This window comes from Pimephales promelas, chromosome 20 (genome assembly GCF_988280905.1).
Source record: "Pimephales promelas chromosome 20, fPimPro1.hap1.1, whole genome shotgun sequence".
Classification (NCBI taxonomy): Eukaryota; Metazoa; Chordata; class Actinopteri; order Cypriniformes; family Leuciscidae; genus Pimephales; species Pimephales promelas.
In genome coordinates, this window is record NC_142788.1 from 3,878,284 (window position 1) to 3,899,581 (window position 21,298).

At 41.8% G+C, this 21,298-nt stretch overlaps 1 protein-coding gene across 4 annotated transcripts; it reads right to left on the reverse strand.

Annotated features, from left to right (window-relative positions):
* Positions 1 to 11,685: 11,685 nt before the first annotated feature.
* Positions 11,686 to 20,690, reverse strand: spata2 (spermatogenesis associated 2). 4 transcript variants are annotated; one of them, XM_089124713.1, is made up of 4 exons: positions 20,561 to 20,690; positions 18,676 to 18,771; positions 17,998 to 18,438; positions 11,686 to 17,708 (listed from the first exon to the last, which is right to left on the reverse strand). In XM_089124713.1, the coding sequence occupies exons 3-4, from the start codon at positions 18,325 to 18,327 to the stop codon at positions 16,398 to 16,400; spliced, it is 1,641 nt and encodes a 546-aa protein (XP_088980839.1). In that variant the 5' UTR covers positions 18,328 to 18,438; positions 18,676 to 18,771; positions 20,561 to 20,690; the 3' UTR covers positions 11,686 to 16,397. The 4 variants fall into 4 exon arrangements, with proteins under 4 accessions (XP_088980839.1, XP_039545807.2, XP_039545805.2 ...); XM_039689873.2 differs by having other exon boundaries at positions 20,457 to 20,579; XM_039689871.2 differs by having other exon boundaries at positions 17,998 to 18,771.
* Between the last annotated feature and the right edge of the window lie 608 nt (positions 20,691 to 21,298).

Genomic DNA, 21,298 nt, shown 5'->3' on the forward strand with positions numbered 1-21,298 from the left:
TTCAGGTAAGATTATAAAGATAATGTCGCGCGGTGGCTTCCTGAAGAAAGATTGCATATGTTAAAACACAGTGTGTAATGCTCCTCCCTCCCCAGATCTAATAAAGTAAGCGAGACCTCCCCACTCCCTAGCAGCTATCAGTGAAAAGATATACTGTAAACAAGTACAAGGAAAAAAACAATTAAAACAGAATTTATTTTCTTTTGATTGATAATGTCTTTTGTCTAAATAAAGAATAAAATAAAGTAAATTTTCAGTCTTTGTGTTGTCTTTTGAGTTCACACCACAACTCTCAACACTGAAATGTAAAACTCTTTCACTTGTGATATAACAAATCCCTTATGGAACTTCAAAATGAAATAATTTTCAATGGGTCAATTTGTATACCAACAAATTATCACCTTTCTCAAAAGATCACCTTCAATGCTTCAAACAATCACATTTGAACCCAACAAACATAAACATACCATCAAATGTCACCCTTGAATAAGCACTTTTAAATGTTCACTCACAATTCACAGTTTATCAGTTCAGTCACTGGCAAATCAGAAAAATACCAGTTCACAGAACGATGAATTCGTGTGCGTTGTCTGGACGTGGGGTGCGTTGCAATAAACTGACGATCCCGGATTGAAGTGTGCAAGTTCAAGTATGCACTCGACTTGGTATCAACCTTTTCACGAATGAACGGTCTCAAAAATAAAATCAACTTGAAGGTGAATTAAACAGAGATGTCACTTGAAGGGCAGGGTAACAACAATCTTCACTATGGACTCAGCAAAACAGTTATTTCTCTCCATTAAGTGCGTACTGCATACTAACTGCTTCAGCGAGCCCACTCACGTGCTCTGACTCGTGCAGGAAACTCAGTAACACGTGAACCGTCACTTTTAGTCACTAACTCGACGATACTTATCTATCAAAACACGAGAAGTACATAAACACTACAAAAGAACGTGTAACAAGTCTCTGGATGACAAAAATCAAACGGGGCTTGCACTATTTCGTACTCACAGCTATCGTGATCTTCACAATATGTCACTGCGTCATTTCCACAGCCAACATATACCACTGGAACAAATCTGTCTTCCGCACACTCAAACGTAGGTCACTGCTCACACTTTCACTTAGTGCTGTCTGCGGTTGTTCTTTACTCTACTTAAGCCTCGATAATCTTCAATTGAAACGACTTATCGAGCGAGCTTCTGAATCGCGACACTGCACTGCACTGCACTCTCTTCTGCGTCGGTCACACACTCGTCGTCTCACCCGCTCTTAATTTGTCTCTCCGCTCTGCATTCACCGCACACGCAAAAAGTAGACCGTTCGCCAAAATAAGAGTACCCCGTTACATTCCCCCCTTCTAAACCCTGCCACTTCATTGACATCTCTGGCAGATCCATCTCTAAAACACAAAACAACATGTTAGAAAAACATGACATATAGTTTCATAGGCTTCTCAAAGTTATAGAAGACTACTCTTATGAGTGAACTCTTATGTTACAATATAGTCACTCTTATACTTCACAGGTAAAACACCCTTGTTCTGCCTCTGAGAACGTCTAAGCTCAGGAATACTTTCTCTTTCAGCTTCTGAGATATCAGCATCATCTGAGTCATCTTGTACCCTCAACCCTGATTCAGCTATCACATTCTGATTCTCATCACTGTCATTCTGCTCTACTTCCTGTGACTCCCCTTGACCCACTCTTGTGTGTGCATGGTAAGTAGAGTGTTGTTGAATTTCAGGAAAGCATACAAGATCTGACATGTCTCTATCTGTCTCTGTTTTGTCCCTCACACTACTCTGGCGTGTACGCGGTGTTGTGGACGAGGGGAACGAGCAGTGCCTAAGCTGATCTCGGTGTACAACCTTTGTAGGACCCCTCTTTTCTGGCTTGATTGTAAACACAGGTATATCTGCATAGTTTTGTTTCAACACTATGTATGGTGTATCTTCCCATTTATCCTGAATTTTGTTTCTGCCCCTGTGTTTGTGATTACGCAGTAGCACCCGATCTCCAGGCCTCACAAGAGCTCCAAATGACTTGCGGTCATAGATCCTCTTTCTCTTTCTGGAAGCCTCTTGAGATGCTGCATTTGCAATCTCCACTGCTGTTTTCAGCCTCGCATGATGACCTTTCACCCAATCGTCCAGATTATCAACCTCATCTTCTTCTAGATCCCTTTCTCCAAGGACATCCATTGGTAAACGTGCATCTCTTCCGAACATTAGGTAGAATGGGGAATAACCAGTGGATGAATGCACATTGCTGTTGTAAGCCATTACCAGCTCTGGCAGGTGAGTCTTCCAATCTCTCTTTTTCTCTGGTGGCAAGGTTCTTAACAAGTCATGCATGGTACGGTTGAATCTCTCACATTGAGAGTTCCCCTGCGGATGGTATGGGGTGGTACGGCTTTTTCCTATGCCATAGACTTTGCAAAGCTCCTTGATCACGTTGGCTTCAAAACACCTTCCCTGGTCTGAGTGCAAGCGAGCTGGACAGCCGTAATAACCAAACCAGTGCTTAAGCAGCGCTTTTGCTGTTGTGTTTGCAGTCTGATTCTTGGTCGGAACAGCAACGGTGAATCTGGTGAACATATCCGTGAGGACAAGCACGTTTTCATACCCTCCAGAAGACGGCTCAAGCTGCGTATAATCCATGGCCAGGACCTCTAATGGAGCTGAAACATTACTGCAGGTCATAGGAGCTCAAAGTCTGCGAAAAACATCTTTGGCTAGTGTACATCTCTTGCACTGTTTGATCCAGCATGGAACATCTGCAGACATTGTAGGCCAGTAATAATTTCTCCTCATTCGAGTTACTGTACTTCTCTCTCCAAAATGACCTCCGTGTTCATGTTGTCCCTCATACACTTCACGTTGTAGAGGCTCAGGAACAACCATCTGCCATATTTCCTCTCCGTCCCTCGGATCCAAGATGCGTCTGAACAGTACTCCTTGACGCAGCTTCAGACGGTCAAATTCTTTGGCAAGCTTCTTCAGTTTTGGCTCCACATCACTGTGATCCCTTCGACTTGGCCTTTTGTTCTCAGAGACTGCTTTATAAATGGGGCTGATCACAGGATCATTCCTCTGTTGCTTTCTTATCTCATTCCAACAATACCCATTGATTTCTCCTCTTATTGATGCCTGCACCACAGCTTTACCATCAGGTTGCTCTGGGTCGATGCTTTTTCCTGGCCATAAGCATGCTCTCACTTCATCAGCTCCTAGCCGAATAAAGTCCTTCCCATCATCATCCTTCTCTGGTTCCTCCTGAGAGGGAATCCTTGACAGGGCATCGGCATTCGTGTTGTGTCGACCAGGTTTGTAGCACACTTCAAAGTCGTACTCGGCCAATTGTGCTACCCAGCGCTGCTCTACTGCGCCAAGATTAGCTGAACAGAGGTACCTCAGTGGGTTGTGATTGGTAATCACTGTAAACTTTGAATACATAAGGTACTCCTTAAACTTTTCAGTGATCGCCCATTTTAATGCAAGCAGCTCCAACTTGAAAGCACTGTAGTTTTTGTCATTCTTTTCCGAACCTCTTAATCCCCTGCTGGCGTATGCCACAACACGCTCAATCCCTTCCCGTTTCTGGCTGAGGACTGCTCCCAGTCCATGAAGACTTCCATCTGTGGTAAGTATAAAGGGTTCACTGAAGTCGGGATAAGCCAGAACGGGTGGTGACGTCAAACACCTTTTCAACTCATCCAATGCGGACTGACATTCTTGGCTTCAAGTAAACGTTACTGGATTCTTGCTTGTCTTTCCTCCCGTTACGAGTGCATGCAGTGGTTTGGCAATTTGAGCAAACCTTGGGACAAATCTTCGATAATAGCTCATAAATCCAAGCACTTGCCTGACCTCTCTCACATTCTTAGGGACTGGCCACATATCCAGGGCTTTAACTTTCTCATCATTCACTTTTATGCCCTCTGCAGAGATCTGGTGTCCTAAAAACTTTACTTCGGGCTTCAGAAGAAAGCACTTGCTTGGCTTTAACTTCAGACCGTATTGTTTTAGCCGGTTGAAGACCAGTTCTAACCTCTCACAGTGGCTTTCAAAATCTCTGGAGAAGATAATGACATCGTCTAGATAGATAAGAAGAACGTCAAAGGCCAAGTCACCAAGCACCACACCCATAAGGCGCTGAAAGGTGGCCGGAGCATTGCACAGCCTGAACGGCATCCTGGTCCACTCAACAGCCCAAAGGGAGTGGTAACGGCTGTCTTCTCCTGATCCGTTTCACTCACAGCCACCTGGAAATACCCAGCAGTCAAATCCAGTGTAGAGAACAGCTTAGCATTACCCAACGCATCCAAGGACTCACCCACTCGTGGGAGCGGGTATGCATCCTTATACGTTACTTCGTTGAGTTTTCGATAATCACAGCAGAAGCGCACACTGCCATCTTTCTTCATGACAATAACTGCAGGTGATGCCCAGGGGCTACTGCTTTCTTTAAGGACTCCCTGGGACACCATACCCTGGACATGCCTTTTGACCTCTTGAAATATCTGTGGCGGTACTCTACGATGGCGCTGCTTTATTGGTGGCGCTTCACCCGTCGGAATATTGTGCACCACAGCCGTGGTGTAGCCACAGTCTTGGTCATCCTTAGAGAAAACATCTCTGTGCTTTGATAGCAACTCGATGAGCCTTTCACATTGTCCTGGTGTGAGTCCTTCATAATTCACTTCAACAGGAACTGGTAGCGGCGTGAGTGAGTTTGTATCCACTTGAACTTTGTCTTGCACATGGAGCACTCCATCATCTTCCTCAAATTCAAGCATGTCCTTTGTGATTACTTCCTTTGGCTTATAGACAGAAGCAACTCTGAATCTGGCAACAAGTCTAACGGCTTTTCCACTCAAGTTCACTACACGCACAGGAACCTTTCCATCCTCTGTTTTAGCAAGAACATGAGCCACTAGAAGCCCGTTTGGCAAATTTACTCCAGCGACTGGTGCAACCAGCACCTGACTGTTCACCCTAGGCGACACTCCACATCGGCCTTCCAGCACCTCCTCACAGCGGGGAGGAATAGTGACAGCCTGTTTCCCAGCAACCTTGACATATCCAATTCTTCCATCAGGTCCTAAATGTCCAGCTTCTTTCTCTACTTTAGCAAGCACTCTCCGGACCTGAGCCTCATCTCGCCTGTTATACTTATCCATCTTCTCCATCCTCTCAGCTGAGATAAATAAAGACTGAACTTCACTGAGCACATTCATCCCGATGATTCCAGACACCCCTTTCATTTCTTTCACATCAGGGCTTGTGTCAGCCAGAACGAATATGCACTTTCCAGGAAATACTTTCCCCAGGCATTCCACATCCGCCTGCAAGCATCCCAAGACAGGAATGTCCAATCCATTGGCCGCTGTAAGCTTAACCCAGCACGCCGAGGATAACTTCAACTTCTGCTCCTCAAAGTGCTGTCGGAAGTGTGACTCGGATATGGTGGACACCTCTGACCCTGTATCTAAGAGGCACTTAGTTTTGACACCTGCTATCTTCACCTCGATGGCCAAGCAATCCCCAAAAGCACCGTCCTTCAGTTTGTCAGCAGTCTCATCAGTCAACCGTTCCGCTGTGTGGCATCTAATTAATGACGGCCCTGGGCCTCTTTGCACTGCACCTCCAGTGTCTGTCTCGGTAGCCTCAACTGACTCCACTGTATGCTGTGGTGGAACCGGTCCCCTTCTTACCTTGGCACCTTGTGGACAATAACGACTGGTATGTCCGGGTTCACCACATGAATAACAAATATAACGTCCTTCACTGTCTTTTAAAGGTTGACTCTTTGGACGGCTTTGCTGTGGTTTATTTCCCTCTTTCCCATAGACTGCTTGGTATAATTCCTCTTGACGAGCAGCTATTTTCTGGATCGCCTCATGCAATTTCTCTAAAGACAGAGTGGAGGGAGCATCCTGTGCTGCAGCATTCACTACACCTCTGGCACGAGTACTGGGCCTGGCATTACAAGACGGCTGTGCTTCCTCCTCTTCTGACCAGGTTATTGCCGCTTGCATCAACTCCACGAAACTCAGTTCTGGCTCAGCCTTAATTCTGCGCTTCATCTCTCGACGCAAGAAGTCATCCTTTAGGCCTAACACCAGTTGCTCCTTCAGGACATTTTCAGCATCTGCTACTCTAGCCGGCTCTCGGCGCTGAACACGACTTAGTCTTTCCCGAAGGTCATATGCATAGGAGCGTATTGTTTCTCCTTCATGCTGAGCACGGTCGTAGAAGTCTTTCAGCCTGGTACCAATGGGCACTTTATCCCCATAAGTGTCAAGGAGAATGGTGAAGATGTTATCAACAGACTCCTCTTTCCCATCCATCATGAACTTCACTGTGGCTTTGGCCTCATCCTTTAGGTGTTGTTTCACCAGCTCTACCCGATCCTCAGTGGGCACTCTCATGACTTGAAATGCAGACTTCATCGATGCAACCCATTCTTCAACACTCAGCTCTCCAGGTTTCGCCATTCAACCAGTGAAATCAGGGAGCTTCCGTTCTCGAGGGATATAAATGGCAGCTGGGGTCGTTTGTGCGGAGGTTTGGCCCTCAATTACCACCTTTGCTAAGGATAGGGCTTCTCTCTGCTCTGCCCTGGCTTGATCAAGTGCCTCTGCCTGCTCAGCAAACCTCCTCTGCATCTCCGCCATCTCTCTTTTTAGTTCCTCCAGCTCAGACATCTTCTTGCTTGACCAGACTACCTATGGGCCTGGAGACGTGTGACTACTTAAATGTGCCTAATCCTATCCTGTTCGTGATGCCACTTTTGTAACGGGGTATTTAGCCCGTCATGTAGGGAAATGGATTATGGCTGCTCTGGAAGTTTGGACAACGGAAGGATCTTGGTCCTCGCTCCCCAAACGTTTTAGTCTCGTTACACGCTAATGTGTGTGTTTCTTACTTTATTGTGCGAGAAATCTAAAGATCGACAAGGGTAGGCTTCAGGTAAGATTATAAAGATAATGTCGCGCGGTGGCTTCCTGAAGAAAGATTGCATATGTTAAAACACAGTGTGTAATGCTCCTCCCTCCCCAGATCTAATAAAGTAAGCGACACCTCCCCACTCCCTAGCAGCTATCAGTGAAAAGATATACTGTAAACAAGTACAAGGAAAAAAACAATTAAAACATAATTTATTTTCCTTTTGATTGATAATGTCTTTTGTCTAAATAAATAATAAAATAAAGTATTTTACAGTCTTTGTGTTGTCTTTTGAGTTCACACCACAACTCTCAACACTGAAATGTAAAACTCTTTCACTTGTGATATAACAAATCCCTTATGGAACTTCAAAATGAAATAATTTTCAATGGGTCAATTTGTATACCAACAAATTATCACCTTTCTCAAAAGATCACCTTCAATGCTTCAAACAATCACATTTGAACCCAACAAACATAAACATACCATCAAATGTCACCCTTGAATAAGCACTTTTAAATGTTCACTCACAATTCACAGTTTATCAGTTCAGTCACTGGCAAATCAGAAAAATACCAGTTCACAGAACGATGAATTCGTGTGCGTTGTCTGGACGTGGGGTGCGTTGCAATAAACGGACGATCCCGGATTGAAGTGTGCAAGTTCAAGTATGCACTCGACTTGGTATCAACCTTTTCACGAATGAACGGTCTCAAAAATAAAATCAACTTGAAGGTGAATTAAACAGAGATGTCACTTGAAGGGCAGGGTAACAACAATCTTCACTATGGACTCAGCGAAACAGTTATTTCTCTCCATTAAGTGCGTACTGCATACTAACTGCTTCAGCGAGCTCACTCACGTGCTCTGACTCGTGCAGGAAACTCAATAACACGTGAACCGTCACTTTTAGTCACTAACTCGACGATACTTATCTATCAAAACACGAGAAGTGCATAAAAACTGCAAAAGAACGTGTAACAAGTCTCTGGATGACAAAAATCAAACGGGGCTTGCACTATTTCGTACTCACAGCTATCGTGATCTTCACAATATGTCACTGCGTCATTTCCACAGCCAACACCACTGGAACAAATCTGTCTTCCGCACACTCAAACGTAGGTCACTGCTCACACTTTCACTTAGTGCTGTCTGCGGTTGTTCTTTACTCTACTTAAGCCTCAATAATCCTCAATTGAAACGACTTATCGAGCGAGCTTCTGAATCGCGACACTGCACTGCACTGGACTCTCTTCTGCGTCGGTCACACACTCGTCGTCTCACCCGCTCTTAATTTGTCTCTCCGCTCTGCATTCACCGCACACGCAAAAAGTAGACCGCTCGCCAAAATAAGAGTACCCCGTTACAATTAGTTAACTTTTGTGAATGTATTAACTAACATGAACTAACCACGAGGGATACATTTGTTACTGTATTTGTTCATCTTTGTTCATCAAACATTGGCCCGATTATCTTGTGGCGTGTGTGTGCCTTTAGCTGTGTCTCATTTCGAAGTGGTGATGTCATGGGGGCTGTTTGTTTTTAAAAATAGCCATAAAATACAGAACAATATGTAGGGTTTGATGTGTTGCCGGTGCAACGGCATTTCACAAAGATTCCAGGATACCTGCCGCTTGTAGGAAGGGTCAGCTCAGCACTGGTTGGATGAGGGATTATGTTTGTTAAACTACAAATCAACATTTTTTGTCAAATACACATTCGTTCCATGCATAACCTGAGATGTTTTTTTACACTAAACCCCATTCTCTGAACCAAATTCTCAATAGCCTAAACCAATTTGTCGAATAAATCACTCTTTCTGCAAAATATTAAACACGTTCAGGTGGTTAAAACACTGTTTGCAAATCTCATCATGCACTCTTTTTTCAAAACTCTACACATTCTCACTCACTAAAACACATTTCACACTGTGATGCACTTATGTTTCTATATGCTGCTAAACGCAGGCAGGCGAAAGGTAAACACAACTACAACACATTTGTCACCGTTTACACACAACGACTCAAAATTGTTCACACTTATTTCCAATGATGTGACCAAACCAACTGTACATAATACAAGACAGTTCAGAGTCCCACAATTTGCTCAAAATGTTGCACTGAATGTTGATTCCAACAATGGATGGAAACAATATAAGAGGGAGAGAATGAAGAGTATGTGTGTAAGAGGTGTTGAACAAGGAGGACGAGGAAGAGCAGGTGTGTATAGTGTTGTCAATGCTGACTATGCTTTAGGGTTTTCCCCTTTCCCTCAGACTCAGAGATGACAGTGTGTGTGATGTGAAGAAACTCCTCTGGCCGGACCAACATGAACACATGATGCTGAAGCAGAGTCAGTCTCTCTTACTGACCACGATTCTGCAGTTTGAACTCTTCCGACTGTACTTTACTGTTACATGCTTTTCATTGAGAGTTTTTTACTGTAACCTTTTTGGCTGTTGTAGTTGGATTGCTCTATTTTCACAGTATACTGTATACAGACATTTGATAGGCCTACTATTCAATATTCGGTGCAATACTATACTTGCAGTGGATACAGTATACAATTTATTCTTCACCTTATTATTGTATTGTCATTTGTTTATTTAGTTACAATATACTTTTTTTCTGAAACTGCATGCTTTGAATTCTGTGTTCTCCTTTTTTTTTTTTTTTTTTTTTGCTGTAAAAAATGAATGATCTGTAGTGTTTATGTATAATTTTGACTCGTGTGTGATCTGAGAGCGTTGTGTGATTTTGAGCACAGGTAAAATGGTTTTGAGGTAATTGTTTTATTTTGCCAGAAGAGTTAGAGGTTCTGTGAATGTGGTGTGAAAGTGTGGTTTTGATTTAAGGTTTTGAGAAAGTGAGTGATGGTTTCAAGGAATGTGCTTTAGCAATTCAGAAAAATTGTAATATATACATTCATTCCTTTGAGTTTTTATGGCCTTGTTTCAACTGGGCTGTCTAGTTTTTCCGGTTGACAAAGGTCAGAATGCTGTTGTTGATCCTTCTGGGTAGAGGGTGGCATGATGCTTCAGAGCAATCCAGGTCTAGCTCTAATAATTGGCACCATTTGAATAATAATAATATTAAAGCTGCAAGCAGCGATGAAAAGGGCCCTCGCACACGTGCTATTCCCACCCGGTGGCTTTAGGAAGACAGAGCACGGTGGGCAATGTGCTTTTAATTTGGTAAATATTGGTGTAATATGTAGTATATGACACTTATAAAACATGTCATGTCATGTCAACATGGCCTGACAATGGCAAAAACTGCACAAAAATTGGAGAGAAAGTTCAAAATGGCTGACTTCCTGTTGTATTTAGGGATACGCTCCAAGATACTTTTTTGTAGGTCTTGGGTCAATACATGCATGTACAGAATTTCATACACGTACGTGAAACGTAGCAGGAGGTGCACTCCGTTTAACTTTTATAGGTGGCGCTATCGACCCATTTTGCCCCGCCCAATTCTGAAACACATATCAGATGTAAACCAGTTCTGATGTGTGTGCAAATTTTCGTGAGTTTGCATGTTTAGGCCCTCAAAAATGCAATTCATTTTGGAGAATAATAATAATAATAATAATAAACAGAGCAATTCCAAGAGGGTCCTCTCACCATCTGTGCATGGGCCCTAAATATGTCATATAGGAATATTGATGTATAATATCTTTCACTATTCAGTTGTTGTGTCTCCCAGAATGCCTGATAAACATGCTTTAGGCCCAAGTCCTGGGGCCTCATTTATAACCGTTGCGTACGCACACCACTTCCGACGCATAAGTTGTAATTTATAAAAACAAACTTGACGGGAAAAATTGCACACCTGCACGGAAACTCTGACCCATGCGTACGAACGTTTTGGAGATGGAGCAGTTTGGCGACACCGATGGTGAGCTGGAGTTAAATGTCTTTTTGGTCACTTTTAGACAGAGAATCTAAAGAAAATTATAGATCTACAGAAAGACAATACAAATATAATTTCACAAACCAATCATCACTTGAAGCAAAAATTTATCCCTTCTTAAATGTCTGTGCCATGAGCGCGTTGGACCGTTTAGTGAAACTGACGATATGACGCAATCTTTATTATGAGCCCTAATCATAAATACAGTGCATGTTCACAATAACAGTTTAAATAACTATTTTTGGCCTTAGGGTGCATGTACACTTTTAGTAAGATATAAATGAGGAGGCCCCTGGTGTCCGACATGTAGGCCTACGACATCAATGCCCTGTTCTGTAACATATTCATAATCATATTTTGATTTGAAACCCCGTAACATATTCCTGATGTTAGTTTATGAAATACAATTTGAAAAGTAGTCCGATTTAATTTACAACATATTATCATATTTCCATTAGAGTGCAACATTTGATCTCTAAATGAATGTCAGTCATTTTAAAAGACCAATGAGGAGGAGTTGTTTTCATGGTGAAACCCCCAAACATGTGGTATATCTTGAAAGCCCTGACGGTGTTCTTCACAGTACACCCGGACTTAAATCTGGCGACGTGTCAGAGACATTCACAAAAAAAAAACAAAAAAAAAACGATTCCTGGGTCCCAGGAGGATATGGTTCAATGTTGTTTTAGCAAACAATTGTTTAACAGTTTTCCACTGAAACCACTTAATTTACTGAAGAATCCTGTGAGTTTAAGCTCGTTTTTATCCAAAACCAAAACACCAAAGGCAGTGCTTTTTTGTAGAATTTTATTTTTGAAATTATTTTATAAAATCATCGCTTTAATTAATTTATATAATTATAGGATTATACTTTTACTGACACACACCCTGACCCATCCAGCCACTTCGCCCCACCACGGCCAGAGAGAGATCTCACCAATGCTTGATGAAAAGCAGGAAACCGAGGAGTACGTGTGTGTGTGCGTGTCAGGGTGAATTCACTCATCATCAGTTCATCTCCAGTGAAATAACCACACAAACAGATCAACAGGTCAGGATGACGTGTGTGAGAGAATGTCATCCATCCCTCAAGGTTAAAACACACTTAAATGGCTCAGTTACTGTGCACATAAGCAGTAAAGGTGTGGGTCTATCTTCACAGCCTGTGGGTGTTTGGCACATAGCAGTTTGGACTGGTTAATCATGCTGTCATTTGAGTGGAAAATCCAATCACATAACTATTGGCTGCTGTATTGTACTGGAAACAACTGCAGAAGTTTTAAGGAGGAAGCAGTTTTGTTCAACAGGGAGACAACGAGTCGCATCCACTAACACGCATTTCACTAAATCAAAAACACATACTGAAGTTACTTTGTCAGAACACGCCGTCTTCATGTCTTGTGCTAGATTATGTTTCCCTGTCGAGTTTTTTGTTTTTTTGGCCCTCGCTTTATGCTGCGTACAGACATTAAGCATCGAGTCCTGCATTGTGTGCAGCCTTCAGGTTACCTAAGGCAGCAAGGAGGAGAGCAGGCTGAAAGGTCTCTGAAATTAAACAGATATATCCAGAATGATATACTGACTCTACTGTTCGTACAGGCGAAAAAAAAAAAAAAAAAAATATATATATATATATACATACACACACACACACACACACACACACATACACTGATCGGGAAAAAATAAATAAATAAAAAATATTTGGTGTTAAAAAAATGTTTGGATTTAAATAGGCAAATGCTTAGTCTATGATCTATGACTGGATTATTATTGCACTGATTATGTTTCTATCATGTTATATGTTTGGCAACAGTTCTTCTAACCCTAATTGATGGAGTGAGTAGCTTTTAATTTCTTTAACAACCATGTAGGAAGACACATCATGGCCATATTGATGGAATAACATCACAACATGTATTTCCATCAAGAGGTGCATTCATTTTTAGTCAAGATATTGTATTGTCAATGCAAGAGTCCAGCACTGTGTTCTTACAGAGTTTGAGCCTGATGAATCTTCACATTGTCATCCTGGAATATGACCATCTTCCTACATGGCTGTTTAAGAAATGAAAAGCTACTCACTCCGTCAATTAGCATACAACATTATAATCACCGCAATAATGATTCAATTATAGACCCTTTAGCGTTTGCCTGTTTAAATCTGTTTAAACGTTTACTTACACACACACACACACACACACACACACACACACACACACACACATATGTATATATATACAGTCGTGCCCAGAATTAATCATATCCCTGCTAAATATGATAAAAAAAATTATAAAATAAATGTTTTTCTCCAAAACACGTTGGCCACAATTATTCATACCCCTAGAATTTTTTTTATGAATAAAATGTCCATGAAGTATATTCCCATTAATATTTACCTTTTTTTTTTTAGCACACTAGGGTGACTAGGAACATGAAATTGTCCAGTCATGACTTCTTGTTTCACAGGAGTTTAAATATGAAGAAGCACAAAGGCCAAATTTCCAGAATCATCATCACATCATCACAATGAATAAAACCAAAGAACATGGTTCTGATGTGCATCAAAAGATTGTTGAGCTTCACAAAATAGAAAGTGGATGTAAGAAAATAGCTAAAGAACTGAAAATTCCCATTTTGACCATCAGGACAATAAACTAAAGATGTTACGATTCTGCCAGGAAGAGGATGCGAGTCTATGTTTTCTTAATGGACGGTGAAGATGAAAGTTTGAGTGGCCAAAGACTTTTCAAGGATCACAGATGGAGAATTGCAGAGATTAGTTGAGTCTTGGGGGTCAGAAAGCCTAAAAAAAAAAATCTAACAATCCCTACATCCCCACATGTTGTTTGAGAGGGTTTCAAGAAAAATGCTCCTCGCTCCTCCAAAAACAAACTCTAGCATATTCAGTGGTCAGACACGACTGAATCTTCAAATGGCACAGGGTTCTGTGGTCAAATGAGACTAAAAAAAAAGGGCTTTTAGGCAGTAAGCATTCTAGATGGGTTTGGTGGACATGAGGATAAAAAGTACCACATGTGTACAATTTAATATACCATTGGATCTTTAATGTTGGGGGCCTATTTTTCTGCAGGAGGTCCTGGACTTCTTATTTAGATACATGGCATTGTGGATTCTATCAAATATCAACAGATAAAAAATCAAAACCTGACGGCTTCTGATAGAAATCATATGATGGGCCGTGGTTGGATCTTCCATTAGGACAACGATCCAAAACAAACATCAAAATCAACAAAAAAATGTGTTCGGGAGCACAAAATGAAGCTTCCGCCATGAGCTTCCCAGACCCTGACCTGAACCATATAGAAAATTAGTGGTCTGAACTGAAGAGAAGAAGCACCAGCATGGATCTGGGAATCTGAAGGATCTGGAGAGAGTCTGTTTGGAGGAATGGTCTCTGATCTCTTGTCAGGTGTTCTCCAAACTTATCAGGCATTATAGAAGACTAAGAGCAGTTATCTTGGCAAAAGGAGATTGCAAAAAGGTATTTAATAAAAGGCTATGAATAATTGTGGCCAACGTGTTTTGGAGAAACACATTTATTTTATAATGTGATTTCCCCCCTACTTTCAATTCTTTTACTTAAACGAAAAGTTAGGATTTTGCCAATTTTTTGAATGAAAGATCAAGAGGATAAACAATGCGGATTATTTTTTACAGCCATTTTTTTATCATATTTACCAGGGGAATGATTAATTCTGGGCACGACTGTATATATATATATATATATATATATATATATTAGTGCTGGGCAACGAATAATCGCACAATAAAATAAGTTTGTGTTTAAATAATATACCTGTCTGTAGTGTATATACATATTTTGTATATATAAATACACACTCATGCATGTATATATTTAAGAAAAATGTTAATATAATCAAATATTTCACTTATAATCAAACATCACTTAATATATCAAATATTTATGTTTATATATAATATTAATTCTGTATAAATATACATAAACTATATGCATGCAAATATTTCTTAAATATATACATGCATTGGGTGTGTATTTATATATACAAAATAGTAATAAATTATGTAAACACAAACTTTTATTTTGGATGTGATTAATCGTTGCCTAGTCCTGATATATATACATATATATATATATATATATATAATACTAATTAGTGTTAACTTCATGGAATAATATAAATCAGGCAAACTTTGGAAAATTGTGCTAATACAAAGCTTCTACAAATTTCTTATTAGGGTGAATTTCACAAAAACAAGTCATATTTTACTCCAGAATAAAAACGAAACAAACAACTAAATAAAAAGAAATACGATTCTGCATAAAGAAAATTAAGCCTATGCTGGCTGGCCCATTTCTTTGCAGTATTATTTTCTTAACAATTAAGTACAATTCCCCCCTAAAATACACCTCTAATTCTCATAACCGTTACCATAATTCTCCACCATAAGTGAAAACAACACTTGTAAAATACTACTGTACGAATGCGGTGGTTCAGAAAAAAATCATTTGAGACCAAAAAAGGATGATTTTCAATGCTGTATTTTTTTTTTCAGTGCAATAATGAGAATCTTATTTTCTCGAAGCGTAATATAATGTCTCATTTGGATTTTGGGGTGAAATATGACCCATTCAATCCTTTGTGACATTCACCCAGTAGTAACACTTTAGTTTGGCCATGGTATGTGTACTGTACACACCATCATACATTTCATGTACAATGAATTAACAAAAATAAATCAAAACCATTTCTAATGACTGTCAGCGTAGCAAAATATTAAATAATTCTCCATTTCAAATGAATTAAAAACTTAACAGGTTACAATAATGTAAAGGAAACCTGGACAGAGGAAAAAATATATACACAAACATAATCATACAGTATGTGCATGAACTTTGCCAAGTAGAGATTCATGGTTCTTGCAAAACATGTTGAAGCCAGGAGTGCCCTCTCCTGGTTTTACTTTCAACAGCAGCATTTTTGAACAGCGTAGGCTGACTTCTTAGGGGTAAACCCACAAGGCATTTCCTGTCAGAGGACTCAATATAGGGACTTAACAGCGACTAGAAGTTCTGATACAAATTCACAACTTAAAACCCATTCAACTGGAAAAGTCTTACATAGATCTATAGTTTCACAATTCAAAATATATACTATTTACGTCCAGTGTAACATTTTTTTTTTCTTCATTTGTTCAAGTTTGAGAAGTTCCAACTTACTCAATTCAATTCCAGAGTGAAGTCTCTGCTAAACTTTCACAGTTCACGCTGCATGGTTATTTTAAAGTTAACAAACATTGATACTGAATGGATTTCTCTGGTTAAACACCTTTTTTTTTCTGTCCTTGATAAAGTAGAGCTACTGAGGGATAAGAAATGCACTGCAACATCACATGACCAAAACAAGTGCCAACTGAGAGAGGAAGTAGGAAACGTTAAACAAAATAAATCAAGGGTGAAAAAGAAGCAGAGATAGAAGGAGCAATAGAGGTGTAGTGCAAAACTGAAGCACGGCCGTGTTCCTGGTCTATCGATACACGAGGTGGGATATGGTGCTGGATTTGAAATTGAGCTGATGATTGGGCACAAAGTTATGATGAGGATTTTTGCGGGTGCACACATCACTGCCGTAAAGGCTCATGCACATGTCACATGACACCTTGGAGCAGTTCACACAGGTGTGGGAGGCCCCGGGCTTGTTGCAAAAGCCGCAGCGGGAGCCGCCCAAACTCATCCGCTCCCCACCGACGCTGCCGCCGCCACTGTTGACGGAGCCGACCGCCGATCCCACGGGTTTACTGGGAAACAGCTTGCCGCTCATCACGGCTTTGTCCAGCAACAGCGAGTGGGACTGAGCATGGGGGAGTGGGTGAGGGTGAGTGTGGGAGTGGGCGTTGGAGTAGACGGACAGCTTCTCCTTGATGGGCATGTATCCGTCCAGAGGGCGGGAAGTTTTAGTGTAATCCTGGAAGCCGCAACAGGGCGTCGGTTCCACCGCGTGGCAGGACGAACACAAGATCATGTCGCACCGTTGGCAGGAGGAGAGCGAAGGGCAGCCCAATCCGCAGCCCTGGCACTTCATCATGTGCCCCTTCAGAACCCAACTGTCCCGGGCTTCTCGCGGCTCCCGGCTCGGCGGTCTGGAAGGGGTCTGGAGGCCACCCAAACCTCGCTCAGTGTACAAGTCCACCTCATCGAGGGAGGACAAGTGGTAGGAGTATGGCTCGGACGGGGGCGACTGGATGGGAAAGAAGTCCGCCACTGGGCTGTACGAGGGCGGAGCCGCCACGGGGTAAAGCGAGGGACTCGGTCGGAGGATTTCATCCTTCATGTCTTCCTCCGTGTCGACGAATAACGGCTCTTTGCGGAGGCTGAGCGAAGCCTTTAACACGGGCTTGCTGGCTTGGTGCCAGTGTCCAGCGCTGTCCGTTACATCCACTGATTTGGAGGGTCGACCGCTTCGCCTAAGATGGGCACGGTCGATATCCAAGGGCCGCACCGACAGGCGGGACAAGTCTCCGGTGAGGCTGTCCCGTCGGCGGAGGGCGTCAGCACACCCTGCTGCATCTTCTCTGGTGTTCCTCCTCACATCCACGGCCTCCAGCTCCGAGGCGAAGCCCCGGGACATGGACACCACCTCGCTGAGTAACCGGCATTCAGCCTGTGCGAGAAGCAGCTCAAAGGAAAGCTGCCGAAGGTGGGAGGCTCCGCCCGGATGGTCCCGTACGTGGTACTGCGATTCTTGGTCTCTTGTATAGCCCATGGAGCGCAGAAGTGAACGCAAGTCCGCGTCGCATATCACCGACTGCAACTGGTACACGTATGGCCCTGTGAAGGTCTGTAAAGGTGAAAGAAAGGTCATTAAATGGTCAAAGGGAATTATGACATTCAAACTGTCTGATTTCTTTCACGTACACAACCAAGAAAATGTTAAGGTAAGGTATTAACAAAAGGCTCAATAATAACCCTACAACCATATCTCCTCACACAACTCATTTCATCTGATATATGGTAGTTCACCCAAAAAGAAACATCTTTCCTTTTGTGCCCCACAGAACTCAAGAACTGCAAAATTAGTTGGGGATTTTTTGGCCTTTTTTGGAGAATCCTTCGTTCTCTCGACTCACCTTAATGCAACGGAACTCCTTCTTCCACGGAAAGAGCAACAAGTTGGTACAGATGGTTTCCAGCGTCGCAAAGGCTGTCTCCAATGTCCGCAAGCTTGCGCCTCTCTGAGTTCTCAGTGAGTTCTCCGCTACGTCGTAGAACCGAACCATGCGAAAACGCTGCCCGGGGTCAGGCTGGTATGAGCCTAGCAGTGCCGTTGCAGTGGAAATCAGTGCTTCCTCAGTCTTAGCCCCTGGCTTATCTCCTCCTTCACCAGATCCCTCCTCGAGCCGGTTCTCCAGAGATGCCACATACCTGCGGAACAGATCTTCACGCAACTTGGCATCCATTGGTGGCAGTGGGTTGCGTAGCTGGCACCCGCTTATCCCACAATCCAGGAGTTTCTTTAAATGGGACCCCTTGCCATCTCAAGGTCTCTCTCCCACTGGACACCGAAAGACCTGGGACAACGGTGCAGTACAGTGGGGAAAATCAGCAAGTTGCGATCATCCTCCAAAGGAGTGATATGGAATAATGAAAGTGAAGAGGTGTGCGGTTTAATTTGGGCGTACACCTTGCCCAGGGCTCTTTCCTGCGGTTATAGGCATCTCTGGGTGCCTCATGAACCAAAACACCTCAAAGGAAGCAACATGACATGAGAAGGTGGTTGAACTGGGGGCTGAATGGAGACTCCTCACCTTTTTAAGCCCTAACGGTCAGGTTTTCCCTCTGCAGTAGGATGAAGGTCAGGGCTTGCAGAGAGGAGAATACGTTAAAAAACACCATGTCCAAAGCTGCAATGAGAGAAGAACAAATCCGTTTGAATAACACCACTCTGTGTAATAAGCGGAGACTTGCCTCAGTCTATTGACCTGCAATCACAGAGCTAATTAAAAATGCATGCATGCATCACAGAAAGGCCAAAGCAGACCATGAGAATGAACATTACATATTTGTGATGTGGTCTAAATTATAGTAGACTCTAAGCTGTTTTTAAAAATTTTCTGAGCTTTTGAGAATGGAAATGTGTGTAATTATGTTGAATGAATTTAAATTTGGGTTAGCCTAAACGGAGTAAAATGTTTGAAAGTTAGCATGGGCAGTTAGCTTCTGGAAGCTCCATGGTAGATGCCATAACACCATTTTAGGTACACAAATAATCCTCCTACTCTAAAAGACATTAAAATGTAGTCTTTTTAGTTTTGGTTTTTTTTGCAGGCAACATATACACTACAAATATTCCATTATAATAGTGCCACTGTTTTTTGGAATGGCATTTAAATGAAATGAAATGCCCTTTCACATGTACAATGAGATTAAAAGCAACTTCTTTTCCAGTATCAACATGTAGAGAAAGACAACAACATAGAATTAAATAACCACCTAAATTCAAATAATCAAACAGTAGTGCAAAAGGAGAGGTAGATGTTATCAATATTATGAAAATATAAAATATTAAAATAAAATGTATTAACGCAAAATGGACTAAACTTTTGCCTTTGTTATATCAGCTCATGTAACCAACAGAACCAGAAGTGAAGGGTTTCGGACTGTGGTTCCATCAGCCAATCAGCATTTACAGCTCAGGTGATTGACTCATAAACGTCTGTGTCCAAGGATAGCAGCATGCAGAATACTTCCTGAGTTTATTGAGAATCTGAGATGAATGGGAATTCAAATGGAGAGCTTTCTCAAGGTAATATATAGATCCTGAAATCTTCAGCAAATTAGTTGTGGTTTTTTTTTTTTTTTTTTTAGAAACAAACTGGTCAGAACAGGGGACAATTTTTGAATTGTCAATATTGTGAATGACAGGAATTTGGAACTTTCCACAAAGCTCCGTGTATATAATCATGTATATACAGGATCTCAAACTACTATCTTTCTAGTTATGATTGTGGACTGTGTACAATAAGGCCACACAAACCACTTCACTCCTCACATAGAATTCCCAGCATTTACCTTCAATGAAAACTAACGAGACTGTCATTCAAGCTACCTAGTACATACAGTACACTTAACAGTAAGTTATCTAATCTATCTATCTTTAGCATGTGTCATCACTACCATCAGGATATTATCCTAACATAATCACATCATACTGAACATAGAAAACGTAACAAAAACAAACAACGGGTTACAGAGAACATTGAAGTATCCACAAATGATTATTTCTGCCTACATTGCATTGCTACAGTGATAAACAGTGACGTGTGTTAGCAACACAGCTAATATGAGTCTCGTTTACTTAGTAAATCAATCTGTCAAAGCACCAGACAGTTCGATCTGATCTCTGAACAAGTGTTTATTACAGGAATAGACGTTAATATTGTCGTTACTGTACACTTAACTCGTTTCTATAGCTGATATCAGATGCAGTTAGCACACCACTGCTAACATTAGCGCAGTTGCAGGGCCCTGTAAACCCACAGACCACACAATTTAACCACACACCATCCTTCATTTACTTTTAAATTACCTCAATATGAACAAAACTTGATTGTAAACATGCCCATTGAGTGTCGTGCGGTGCTGGGCACCATTAATGAGCAGCCCTCCTCCCCATCATCCAGCGCCTCTTACCTTCATGTTCCGCTGGAAATCCCCATCGCCAGACTGCGCATGCGCTACACTGCCTCCTCTGCGCGCTCCCGAGGTTGCAGGCTGCAGATAGGAATAGCGTTGGAATCTCCGATTCATTCAGCGAGTCGGTTCGGCTATATGATTCAGTTCATTGGAGTCGTCGCTCAAAATCCCACTAGTCCCTGCGCTGCATTCAACGTTTTTATTTTGTACTTTAATGTTTGCTGAAACACCGAGTCATTTTCATTTAGCGTATGATTGTAATTGTACAAATATTTATGTGTTCCTGTCATTAAAGTTGGCACATTTTTCTGTCAAATGTCACGTTGTTTACGTTTTTCACCCATCAGTTTCACTCTAAAAAGTTTCAACCGTAGGCGTAGACATAAAAAATACGTATGCATTATTGTCTATGGCAGTGTTTCTGGAGGCACAACAACACTACTAACTCTTTCTAATCGATCACACACCTAAAACAACTCATCAGCTCGTTAGTAGAGACTCCAAGACCAGAAATATGGGTCAGAAAAGGGAGATATCCAAACTGTGCACTGTTGGTGTGACAAGGAGCAGGGAAACACTGGTCTGGATTCAACTAACGTTACGTCCTCGAGTAGAAAAATTCATGATTTTCATATTCACGCCTTCCGAATCAATTAAAAGAACCGGTTCAGGTGAGTTGTTTATGAATCGGATGCCACTAGCAGCAATATCACGCGTCATAACTCGTGATTAAAA